This window comes from Mirounga angustirostris, unplaced genomic scaffold (genome assembly GCF_029215605.1).
Source record: "Mirounga angustirostris isolate CCGP_5_RB_7025 unplaced genomic scaffold, mMirAng1.0.hap1 SCAF_14, whole genome shotgun sequence".
Lineage (NCBI taxonomy): Eukaryota > Metazoa > Chordata > Mammalia > Carnivora > Phocidae > Mirounga > Mirounga angustirostris.
Genome location: NW_026991722.1, coordinates 82,318,472 through 82,331,272, shown reverse-complemented (window position 1 = coordinate 82,331,272; position 12,801 = coordinate 82,318,472). Strand labels below are relative to the sequence as shown.

General features: G+C 40.9%; 1 protein-coding gene across 7 annotated transcripts in view; it reads left to right on the top strand.

Moving 5' to 3' along the window:
• CIT (citron rho-interacting serine/threonine kinase) overlaps nucleotides 1-12,801 on the top strand; it is a 165,061-nt gene that overhangs the window by 31,698 nt on the left and 120,562 nt on the right. For all 7 annotated transcript variants that reach the window (XM_064578478.1, XM_064578484.1, XM_064578483.1 and 4 more), the window contains exons 6-9: nucleotides 291-433; nucleotides 1,172-1,265; nucleotides 7,723-7,926; nucleotides 9,353-9,506. In XM_064578478.1, the coding sequence (XP_064434548.1) occupies nucleotides 291-433; nucleotides 1,172-1,265; nucleotides 7,723-7,926; nucleotides 9,353-9,506 (595 nt within the window). The remainder of the gene's footprint in view (nucleotides 1-290; nucleotides 434-1,171; nucleotides 1,266-7,722; nucleotides 7,927-9,352; nucleotides 9,507-12,801) is intronic.

The following is a 12,801-nucleotide window of genomic DNA, read 5'->3' as shown; positions in this document are numbered from 1 at the left end:
GGGTGGGTGGGTGAGTGGGTGGATTTAATTCAACTTTTCAAGCTTGCCTTGCAAACATTGTGCGTGGTGTCTGGGACTAGTCTTTCATTATATTGATTCTCTTGGGTATCGGATGTAATTTCCTTAGGGCAGGGACCTCATCCTACGTGACTTACAATATGTCTCCCACATCTTAGTTGCTTTGGGGAGACATTGTAATTATAACGCGTCAGGTAGTCTTTGAGGCTCTAATTGAGATGTTCCTTTTTTTGGGGTGTATGAAGAATTAATAACTTTGGCATTCTATGCAGGTCATGGAATATCAGCCTGGAGGGGACTTGCTGTCACTTTTGAATAGATATGAGGACCAATTAGATGAAAATATGATTCAGTTTTACCTAGCCGAACTGATTTTGGCTGTTCACAGCATTCATCAGATGGGATATGTGCATCGGTAAGTGAGACTCTCTGGTAGTGTACTGAGAATTTATGTGTATCACCTAAGCATTCCCACAGAGAGAATAGATTAATAATTTCAGCATCAAAATGATGCTCCATCAAAATTTTAACTAGTCCTAACTGCAACTGGCTGAAAGTATATTTTCCAGAGTGGCACACATTTCAGCTTTACCCATTCAACAGTGAAATAAATCTAGAATTATAGTGTTCTCACGTTTGCTAATAAGATCTGTGACCGTGGCTGATAAGACTGAGAACTCTCGCATGGGTTCCTTGAGTTATACGGTGGAAAAACCAAATTCGATTTGCAGAGGGAACCTGCATTACCACATAGGAGCAGAAGACCATGGAGTTGTACTTCTGACCTCGCCCATTAGTAATTTACAAAGGTGTTCCAGCAAATCCTCAGTTGAAAAGTGTCTCTTTACATCCTCATGCATGTGATGTTTTATGTACATCCGAGAATGTTGTTCCCTTCCTCTCCCTCCCCCCTTTTCTTTTTCCTTCCCCTTCCCTTTCTCTTCCTCCTCCTCCTTTTCCTGCTTCTCCTTCTTTTTCTTACTTAAATTTGTTTTGCAGAATGTCTGCTTATTATTTATATCTATCAATAGGGAGGTCTATATAGCAGAATTTAGACACTGAGGTTGTTGGCTGAATCAATATCCTACGTTAGCAGTTGCTTGCTGATTTGCATGGAGAAAACAACACTAATTTGTGGCCCTGATTTTCTTAGAGACATCAAGCCTGAGAACATTCTCATTGACCGAACAGGACACATCAAGCTTGTGGATTTTGGATCAGCGGCTAAAATGAACTCAAATAAGATGGTAACATAATGGAATGAGATAGCTTAATAGAGATTATGCTACAAAGTGTTCCGTGGTCCTCATAAGTTTGGAAAATATGGGATAACTTTGAGTGACATTTTGGAATCTTCAACTGCCTGTGTAGGGCGTGATTTCTCTGGAGGTGGTTGTGGGGATGGGGACATAGAGCTATTTCCCAGACTTGCTTGACCTTGGCACCCTATCTGTTAATACCCTACAAAACATTTTTTTTTTTTTTAAAGATTTTATTTATTTATTTGAGACAGAGAGAATGAGAGACAGAGAGCATGAGAGGGAGGAGGGTCAGAGGGAGAAGCAGACTCCCTGCTGAGCAGGGAGCCCGATGCGGGACTCGATCCCGGGACTCCAGGACCACGACCTGAGCCGAAGGCAGTCGCTTAACCAACTGAGCCACCCAGGCGCCCCCCTACAAAACATTTTTAGGAACATCCTTATGGTTTGGTTAAAACATAAAAGGGAAAATGCTCATTTTTGGTTTTCTTCTCATTTTCCTTATTATAGATTATCTTCTGTAATCTTATTTCACATCTGTATTTTCTATTCAGCAAAATTGAAAGAAATCACTGGCACATTTGAACCAAATAACCTTTAGCATTAAGAACCAACTGCTCAAAATGTCATTTCGAAGTCCTGGACCTCTGGTAAAAATTAAGCTGTATTCCCCATGCTAAATAGGAAGGCCAGAGGGTACCTGCTGAGATCAAGAGCAAGAATACTTGAGGGAAAAGATGACAAAGTAAAAAAAATATATATATATATATAGAGAGAGAGAGAGAGAGAGAGAGAGATTTAAAAACAAACCCTAATAAAATTGGTACAGACTAAAGTGAATTTTCATGTCATCTATGCAAAAAACTGGTAGGTCTAAGAGAAAATCAACTTAGATTTTAAGACTTATTTTACAACTAACCCATTTGGTGACCTGGACAAATTTTTAGGAACTTGGCCTTTCATTCTTTCTCAGTAAAGTACTGATTCTAGTTAAAATCCACAAGTTAAGGGGAGCCTGGGTGGCTCAGTCGGTTTAGTGTCTGCCTTTGGCTCAGGTCATGATCCCAGAGTCCTGGGATTGAGCCCCGCATGGGGCTCTCTGCAGGAAGCCTGCTTCTCCCTCTACCTGCTGTTCCCCCCTGCTTGTGCTCTCTCTCTCCCTTTCTGTCAAAATAAATAAATAAGTAAATAAATTAAAAATGCACAAGTTAAGAGGTTAGAGAGGTTACTCTGTAAAATGCCCCCCTTCCTAATGTCTGAGAGTTAAGTCCTTATAAAGGGAAATACGTAAAATTGCCTTTTTTCCCTCAGGCTCCTTGGAGGAAAGGTGGGTGTTATCAGGTTGATATTAGGAAAAGGTTTGGGGTTATGTTAACTGTTTGCACCCTAGGCTCTGGCTTCCCTGTTCGGCAGACCTGAGGCCTACTTGAGATAATTTACTTGGTGTTCAGATCCTTGGAAAAACAGTCTCTCTAGGCGCTGTTTCCCTGCTCCCCGCCAAATCATGTTCTTGTAATCGACTCCTCTACAATGAGATTTAGATTATAGGAGCATGATAAGCATTTCATGTTTTAAAAATTACCTGCTGAAACAGGCATGAAAACTTAGTTGTTGAATTTAGTGGAATAAAGCACAGGAAAAAAGTTAAGTAATGGAAAATTTTTATCATAGTGGACTCAAAAACTTGTTCATTGCATGAGTGACCTTAATAAACTCATGCATCTAGAAATAAACTGAAGCATAGATACATGGTCTAATTAATTGAAGTGTAGATACATAGTCAGCTCTGGATACCATAGACATTGACCATTAATATTTTGCCCTGGATAATTCTTTATTGTGGGGGGCTATCTTGTGTATTATAGGATATTTAGCTATATTCCTGGCTTCTATCCACCAGATGCCAATAACACCCTCTCCTCCAGTTGTGAAAACCAGAAATGTCTCCCGGCATTGCTGCGTGTTCCATGGAGGACAAAATCACCCCTGGTTGAGAACCATCCCAAGTTGATTGAGAAACAGCAGACAGCTTATTAATGAGAGCCAGCACTAGGTATTTGCAACAAGAAAACCTACTTGGGGAAAACTAGATTATGATCCAAAGTCACTGCTTGGTAAACAAATAGGAATAAAGAGTAAGGCCCCATCTCTGCATCTGGAATCGCTCACTCTCTTCTGGGCCCCAAGTGGAGAGACTGAACTTTCCTTCATTTCAGGTTTCTGTTTCTCAGTGCTTCAGACTATCCCTTTTCAGTTCTTCTAATTGGAACAACCTTCACTTCAGGCGCAGAGCCCTTCAGAGTCACTCAGGTTTATTTGCAGCTCAGTGCTCAACCCCTGATTATTCTGGTGAAGGAGATAAGGCACTCAGTCCTGCATACTTGAGAGTAGTGCACCTCCTCTTCTCTTGGAGAAAGAATCGCCTCTTCAGGGGCACCTGGGTGGCTCAGATGGTTGAGCGTCTGCCTTAGGCCCAGGTCATGATCCCAGGGTCCTGGGATTGAGCCCCACATCGGGCTCCTGGCTCAGCGGGGAACCTGCTTCTCCCTCTCCCGCTGCCTCTCTCCCTGCTCATGTTCTCTCTCTCTCTCTCTCTCTCTCTGTCTGTCTCAAATGAATAAATAAAATCTTCAAAAAAAAAAAAAAAAAAAGAATCGCCTCTTCAGAACTTTGTGCTTTTTAGAGCCAGAATGTGACAAGCACATAGGAAGGAATTTTTAGCATTGTTTTAAGTGAAAAGGCCTTTAATTATAAAAGACCGATAATCTACAATCTAGGTGAAGTCAAGTATGGATATAGAAATACTTTTTTTTTGTATTTTTGATCAGTGGAGGTGGGTTAAACTTTTTTTTTAAAGATTTTATTTATTAGAGAGAGAGTGCGCAGGGGAAGAGGAGGGGGGAGGGAGATGGAGGGGGAGAGAATCTCAAGCACACTGAACTGAGCATGGAGCCCTTTGCCCATTGTGGGGCTCGGTATCACGACCCTGAGATCATGACCTGAGCCAAAACCGAGTCAGACGCTCAACTGACTGAGCCACCCAGGCATCCCAACATGTGTTTCTTTTAAATAGAATGTTTTATAGGCCTAAAGGACATTCTAAATGTTTTTTTGTACTCAAAATATATGAAATATAATCTACGTTTACTGAAATTCATGTATGCTACTCACCTAAAATCAATTCTTTCCCCTACCACTCTCAAATATTATCTACGAATTTTAGATATTTGTGACTTTTAGATCTGTTGGGTTTTCCATCTTCCATTGTCATTATTTCAAGCTTCTTGGTGTGTTGCTTTGAAGTATTCTTACTAACAGTGGGGAACCATACTGCCTAGAGGTTTGGGTGTTGAGCTGAGACATGCCATCCACCTGCTATGTGCCCTTAGGCTACCCATTTCACCTTATTAGAATCTCAAAGAGTGGCAAATAGTAAACTCTTCCAACCTGTCTCATTCAGCTCTCACACAAACACTTGTAAGGAGATTGTAAATAAAGAGCAGTATAGCATGTTAAGTGTTAATCAGCCTCACTGAGCAGTTGAAAATCTATAGGAGATAGCCTTTTTTGACATTTACGTAGGAGTGAGAAGATTTTATCCTTTTCCCGCAAAAGGAACAACATAGTGAGATACCATTCTCCCCCTACCGCCCCCCCTGCCCCAACCCCCCATCCCACCCCTGCTTCTGCAGGTGGATGTTTCTGCCCTGCGTAGCCACATGGGGGAAATTTAGGTTGAAATAGTTTTATGTTTAAGCATTTTATGGGAAGAGGCTTGGGGGGAGACAGACAGTGGTTTTCTTACTTTCTTCTCATCTGCTTGTAAAGGAATCTAAGTCAATCCTTTTTTGTTTCTTTTCTTAACCTCTCTCTCTCCTGAAATATGACTCCGTCTTCTGTCTCCTACTCATTTTGTTATTGTCTCCTGCTGAACTGGTGTATTTTCTTCCCTGTCAATACAGTGAAAATTAACTAAAATTTAGTAAAACTTTTCAGATGGTGCCCTGTACATGGCTCCACTTTTAGTATCTTACCCAGATTAGCTGGCTGTGAATAGCCACCAGAGGAGAGTGAAAGCATCCTGCAAAATCCTTATCAGGATGTGAGACATTAAGTGTTGAATGGGTTTAATGTGCTTGGAGGTCAATAACTAATGGAAATTTAGCTGTCATTAAATTGTCATTAAAAACCTTTGTAAATTACTATTAAGTACCTAATGTACTTTATGCAGGAGATGTGCATAAAGGAAGCTAGGGATATTTTCCCTTAAAATTTAGAAAATCACAAAGTGATTAGACATAAATGTGTATAATCACATGCTTGTTGTGGGGCAGGAATTAGGGAGTTATCTGACTTTCTTGGATAAGTCTCATCATGAATCTGAAAATGAGGCATTGATGACTTAAACCCCTTGCCTGGGTCATGCTGATAAACACAACCCAGTCAAGTTCCTTTCAACTCTTTGCTGGTGAACAAGTGACTAAGCCCTGTGCACTGCAAACAAGGAGACTGAATGTTCCCAAACAGTCTAGTGTGATGACAAAATAAAACCCAACAAGTGCAAAGATGCATATTTGAGGATTGCATAGTAATAGTTCTGCAAGGTAATTAGGCATAAAGGGTAAGCATTTAATGATGACATTAGTTTTTCTTCTCTTGTTTTCATATTTAAAAAAATATTATTGTCAGTATGGAGGGTTTTTACCAAAAACCTATAGTTTAATCCTAGTCCCATGCTGAGCTCATTAACATTTACACACACATTAAAAGATAGAAGTCTTAGCGCAGGCTCCCCAGCATCAAGGCTTTCCCTTGACTTACGCTGCTTTCAGTTTCTCAAGTTTAAGGTACCCTGTCTTAGACCAGATATCGTCTCCTTTCTCCCCACTTTTATCTATCAGCAATGGCTTGTGGCTTTCTTGGGCAGTGTGACCATCTAGCTTTCCCCAGTGGGTACTTGCAGTGAAAATTCTTTTTTTTTTGGTAAAGATTTTATTTTAAAGTAATCTCTGCACCCACTATGGGGCTTGAATTCACAACCCCCGAGATCAAGAGGGGCATGATCCACTGAGTCGGCCAGGCACCCCTCAGTGGAAATTCTGTTGCCCAAAGCAATGGATGACTGGCGTCAAGAATACCAGTATCACACTGTTGTCCAGATTTAGGGTTTGGAAAAACCTATGGTGGGCTTGAGAGAAGGGGTGAAAAGAGAAGGAGAAGGGAGAATGGGTCTGTTTCCTACAACTGTGGATCTGTGGGGCAGAGGGATGGATTAAAGATTAAAGTTACAGGCTTGAAGAGCTTGAGTCTCCATCCCTAGGGAAGGGATATAAAGCCCAGCCTTAAAGATGCGTGCCATATCTATAAAATCTCTAACGTCTCTCAGGGGCACTCAACATCCTTTAATGGGGAGAAGATTCTTTTGTGCCCATGTAACTGCTCACGTGAGAGAAGCCTTTTTAAAGGCAGGATTACTGGACAACTGTAGGATTATTGGTTAACACAGATATGACTAACATCAGGCCCTTTCTGTTTTGATGGGGAAGAAGTCAGAGAGGTGATCCTTAGCCTTTAAATTTCATGGATCAATAAGACTTCAAAACAATTTTCAAGGCTGAAAGGGTTGCCAGCTTACTCTGTTGTCTAGGAAGGAGTGGGGTGGGAGGGGGGCAGAAAACCTTTCATCAGCATCATTTCGAGAAACAAAGGACGTATAAACACTAAAACAGAAGGACAAATTCTTAAAAGGACAGTTCTTCAAATGGGATATATTTAGCTTTACAAAAAGACCTACTACATTGTCCTAGCCTTTCTTTGCCAAGGTCAGGTGCTTGAGTGCCATTGGATTGGAGGGCTCTGGATTTCTGAACAGTGGGGAGGGAACCACAGGACCAGGAGTTGGGGGTGAGGAAAATGAACTCATTAACATTGGACCTCTGGTGGAAGATATTTATCATGTCTTTCCCTGTGGGTGGTTCAAAGTAGGAATGTTGACTCTAGATATTTAAACTTGAGATACAACGAGTTTGCAATATTGTTTTGCCCCAGCTAGCTGCCAGGTTTTCAATAATGGGTAGATCTTATAGATTCATCTTCAGGATTTATTATCATTTTGCTGTTTTCATAAGAGAAGTTCTGTGTAACATGTATCAGGAAAGACATCTTCTGTTCTAGTTATATACCCAACTCTTATTTGTGTAACCAAAGGGTGTATATCATCAACAACTCTTGCCCTTTTGCCTTTGGATTATATTATGTACTTTTTTTTTTTTTTAATTAGTAAATCGTTTGCATTTCCTGACAGCGTGCCACTTGACAGAAGGTTTAAGTGCCTGGGAGAATAGTAATCAGTGGCAAATCAACTCATGTCTGAAATGTGGCTGTTGGCAATCTATTTGAGAATAATTGAAAGTTTGCTGTGTTCATTTTATTTATGGGTTTCCAGGTGAACGCCAAACTCCCGATTGGGACTCCAGATTACATGGCCCCTGAAGTGTTGACCGTGATGAATGGGGATGGGAAAGGCGCCTACAGTCTCGACTGTGACTGGTGGTCGGTGGGAGTGGTCGCCTATGAAATGGTTTATGGAAGGTCCCCGTTCACCGAGGGAACCTCAGCCAGAACCTTCAGTAACATCATGAATTTCCAGGTAAAGAGCTGGTCGTAGGTTCTGAAGTAATACGGAGAGCTGTCATTTAAAAATGTGCGAGTGAACATTTGTGATGTAAATCAGCAGTGCCTGGATAATGCCAATAGCAAATACTTAATAAAGCACCTCGTGCTAAAAACTGCTCTAGACGCTTTAGTAATTGTGTTTCATTGACTCGCAGCTGCCAGTCATTGTAAGCTTGTGCCATTATTTTAGGTCCTGCTAAAAAAGAAAAACTCTTGCCAATTAATCTATCATATGTCATTGATTATAAAATGCATTTTGATTTTAGTGCTGTTGTAGGAATAACTGAGTCTTAGACTTGAAATACAGTTCATTAACTTGGCTAACCCTCAAACAATGTGAGAGGTCGATATTCTTTTTCTTTTGCAGATGAGGAAACCAAATCCCAAAATGGTTAAGTAACTTGCCTAGGATGTCTGGCTTTGAGTCCTTTCCTTTGATAGATATTCTGCTGGGCTCTTTCTCAGTACTCCTAGCTGTCGAATATGATAGTAAAATCGAATGGGGCTAGGAATTAGAATTATGGCAATATATATGGAGTAGAATTAAAACCATTTTCTAATAACTGTACATTCCAGTATGTTAAACCCATTTCTTAAGGATATGATAAATATGTATGTTTTAGTTTCAACCGAAAGGAAAAAGGAGAAACTTCACAGGTTTTTCTAACTCATTCAATCTCATCTTTCTGGAATGCTTAGTACATATTTTCATATGTATGATACATATTTCATATGCTTAATACATACATATATTACTTGTTATTCTTGAGTCTCCTCTGGAGTGAAAGTTTCCCCTTAGATGATTTTTGGAGCCAATTTATCTCCTTCATTTCAGTCTGCTCGATCAGTAATGAGTGAATTGCGCTTGGCCCGGTTAGGTACTGGGTTTACAGTGATGAGCAAGGAGAAGGCTCTCTCTGCCTTCTCTCCCTGTTATCACATAGAAATCACAGTGCACTGTGTTTGTGCAGAAGTAGATTACAAAGGGAGCATGGGGGCGGGGCAGTGATCGGGTGGAAGAGGGGCATGGGATGGGGAGGGCGTTCTAGGCAGAGAGAACAGCATGATTTGTTCAGGAGCTTTAAATAGCTCATCATTGTTGGACAGCAAAGAGCGAGATGGGGAGTGGAGCTACAAGAGACAGAGAGGAGCAGGGTCAAATCATGAAGGATATTGAACCCTTGTAAAGGAACGGGACCCATTGATGTGAACAGGCCATTTATTTTGGGAACATGCCTTTGGTCCAAAGTTAAGAGGGCACAAAACTTCCTTCTTTTAAAAGAAAAAAAAAGGGAGAGAGAGAAACTTGCATATATGAGAAATACCTTAACTTTGGAACATCAGAAGCTGAATCTGCTAAGGAAATGCTTATTTTATTTTATTTTATTATTTTGGAATAGCGGTTTTTGAAGTTTCCCGATGACCCCAAAGTTAGCGGTGAATTACTTGATCTGATTCAGAGTTTGCTGTGTGGCCAGAAAGAGAGACTGAAGTTTGAAGGCCTTTGCTGCCACCCTTTCTTCTCTAAAACTGACTGGAATAACATCCGTAACTGTAAGTAGAGCCACAGTCCTTCACTTCTGGTGTTGGAATTAAGTGTAAACACTTGAGAATGATCGGAAATTATTCTGACCCACAGGAGGTGGTATAAATTATATAAATAAGGGCCTTAATTATCTACAGGGGATAGAAAAGGCTAATGACAGAGCTGTCGGTAAGTGATAATTCTTCTTTAAAATTGTTTGCACAGAACAGGGTCATTTATCAAACTCTGGGCTTATGTGGCCTTCCGAACATCATCCCTCAGTAAGTTAGAGGTACGGATTGGTGGAGTTCAAGGGTTGTCACTTGCTTTGACAGAGTTTCTTCTCAGAGGAAAAGCAGACCTAGGTATATCCTTCACAGATTAGGAAAAAAGACTCAGAAATGAGGCAAAGCGCCACGTTGCTCTGCGAATGGCCAAGCCTGCACAGAAACCGTAAATGTCTCTCTGGGTTCGTTTGTTCTCCTCTAGAATATTTGTCTTTGTTCACAAGCTTGTAAAATCTATCACATAGATGCACAGTGGAGTCATTCATTCATACATACGTCACTCTGGGATCAATTAGTGCAAAGGGAATTCATTAAAAACAGAGACCTGATTTATTATCAACAAAAACCAAAATGCTTGGTTTTTTACAAATTGGTGATTTTTTTATTTTTGGATGTGTTGTTGATTGAATGTGACCCAGTGATTAGCACAGAGGAGAGCCAGTAGGAAAGCAGTTGGTCTGTGTGAGTGTTTTATCCTCGGTGATGAGGGGAAGTGGGGAGTGGAATCCATTTCTAAGGTGTCAGCACCAGGCTTCTAGCTGGAGCCATGTCGTTGTAATGTAGGAGTTGGGTTAAGATCCAGCGTTGTCCAGTTGAAAGCCATTGTGATGGTTTCTCTAACCTGCCCAAATATTTAAATAGGCTACGTTTTTGTAAATATTTCTTAGCAATTTTTTTTTCTTCTGGTAGGGACATTGCTTACTTTTTCTAACCTTCATGCATCAACCCCCAAATCTCCAAGGTTCGGGGCTTTTAATCAACAGTATATTTTCAGGGCTGTCTTCTTTTTTCGCTTTTAGAAAGATTTGATACAGTTTCCCATAGATGCTATTCATATACTCAGTCTTTTCTTGCCTTGCCTTTGTGTCTCTGTAGTCTCCTTGAACGAGCAGTTAATTTTTCTTTGTGTGCACTTGCCGATTATATCTTAACAACCTGTCTCCACTCAAGTGAGCCAGTGAGTGGTGATGAATTACCCAAGTAACTTTATTTTGAGTTTTGGTTCACCTTGATGTTGTTTTTGGTATGGTGTCAGAATTCCCAGATTTTGTGCTAGTCTTTTTCTTCCAGGCTGTTTTATAGGCTCTAGGCTTATTGGACTTACAAGTGTAACTCCTGTTCTGTAAATTACATAGTGCTCGTAGGGGATACACGTCAGTGTAGATTGTGGCCCATGCTGTCCATCACAAGGCCCATCTTTTAAGGGTGACTGGCTGACACAGTTGGTTAAGTGTCTGACTCTTGGTTTTGGCTCAGTTCTGATCTTGGGGTCAGGAGATCGAGCCCCACATTGGGCTCTGCGCTCCGTGCAGAGTCTGCTTGGGTTTCTCTCTCCCTATCTGTCTGCCCCTCTCCCTGCTATCTCTCTCTAAAATAAAATAAATAAAATCTTTAAACAAACATACAAAACAAGGCCCATCTTTTATTTATTTTTATTTTATTTATTTATTTTTAAAGATTTTATTTATTTACCTGACAGAGAGAGAGACAACGAGAGAGGGAATACAAGCAGGGGGAATGGGAGAGGAAGAAGCAGGCTTCCCACTGAGCAGGGAGCCTGATGTGGGGCTCGATCCCAGGACCCCGGGATCATGACCTGAGCCGAAGGCAGACACTTAACGACTGAGCCAGCCAGGCGCCCCAGCCCATCTTTTAGAAGGTCCTGGTTTTCTTTGGGATGAGATGACTTTGTAATGGGTCACTACAGTCTTGGTCATCTTCACACTTGCTGCCCCCATACGTGACTCACCCTGCCTCCTGTGGCTATCTACTTAAAATTTCCATGTCCTAAATCATACCCACTTAGTTTTTCCTTATTATTATTTTTTTTAAGAACTTACTTTTAAGCAATCTCTATACCCAGTGCAGGGCTCGAACTCACAACCCCGAGACCAAGAACCAAGAGTCTCACACTCCACTGACTGAGCCAGCTAGGTGCCCAGTTTTTCCTTATTTTTAACACATGCGCATGTGTCATTCCCTCACTCCCCGCCATCTTGTATTAGGGGATTCTCATCCACCTGAATCCTGATTCTTTTTTTTTTTCTGAGGTTATTTTTTTAAAGTAAAAATTGTAGGGTGCCTGGGTGGCTCAGTCAGTTAGTTAAGTGTCTGCCTTCAGCTCAGGTCACGATCCCAGGGTCCTGGGATCGAGCCCCACATTGGGCTCCCTGCTCGGAGTGAAATCTGCTTCTCTGCCCGTCCCCCACCGACTTGTGCTCGAGTGTGCATGTGCTCTCTCTCTCTCTTGCAAAAATAAATAAATAAAATCTTAAAAAAAAACTTGAAAAAAAGTAAAAATTGTATATAAGGTGTACAACATGATGATTTGATGTACATACATATGGTGAAATGATTACTGTAGCCAAGCTAATGTTCATATCCATCTCCTCACATAGTTATCATTTTTTCCTTTTCTGTGTTGAGAGCACCTGTAATCTACTCTCTTAGCAAATTGCCAGTGTTCAATACAGAGTTATTAAACATAGTCATCATGCTGTGTATTAGCTTTACTTATTCATCCTATATAACACCCAACTTTGTACCCTTTGACCACTATCTCCGCATCCCGCACCACCCCCCCGCCACAATCTGGTAGCCATCCTGCTCTCTGCTTCCATGCATTTAACTCTTAGATTTCACAGAAAAGTGAGATCATACAGTTTTTTCTCTTTCTGTGCCTGTGTTATTTCTCTTAGCATAATGTCCTCCAGGTTCATCCATGTTGTTGCAAATGGCAGGATTTCCTTCTTTTTTTTAAGGCTGAGTGATATTACCGTGTGTGTACCTGTGTGTGTACCACAACTTCTTTATCCACTCATCACTGATGGGCACTTAGATTATTTCCATATCTTGGTTGTTGTGAATAATGCTACTATGAACATGAGAGCACAGATAAATCTTCGAGGTACTGATCTCATTTTTCTTTGGGTGTACAACCAGAAGAGGGATTGCTGGATCGTGTGGTAGTTCTATTTTTAGTTTTTGAGCCACTAAAAATAGTTTAGTTTTTGTTTTCCGTACTGGTTGTAACAGT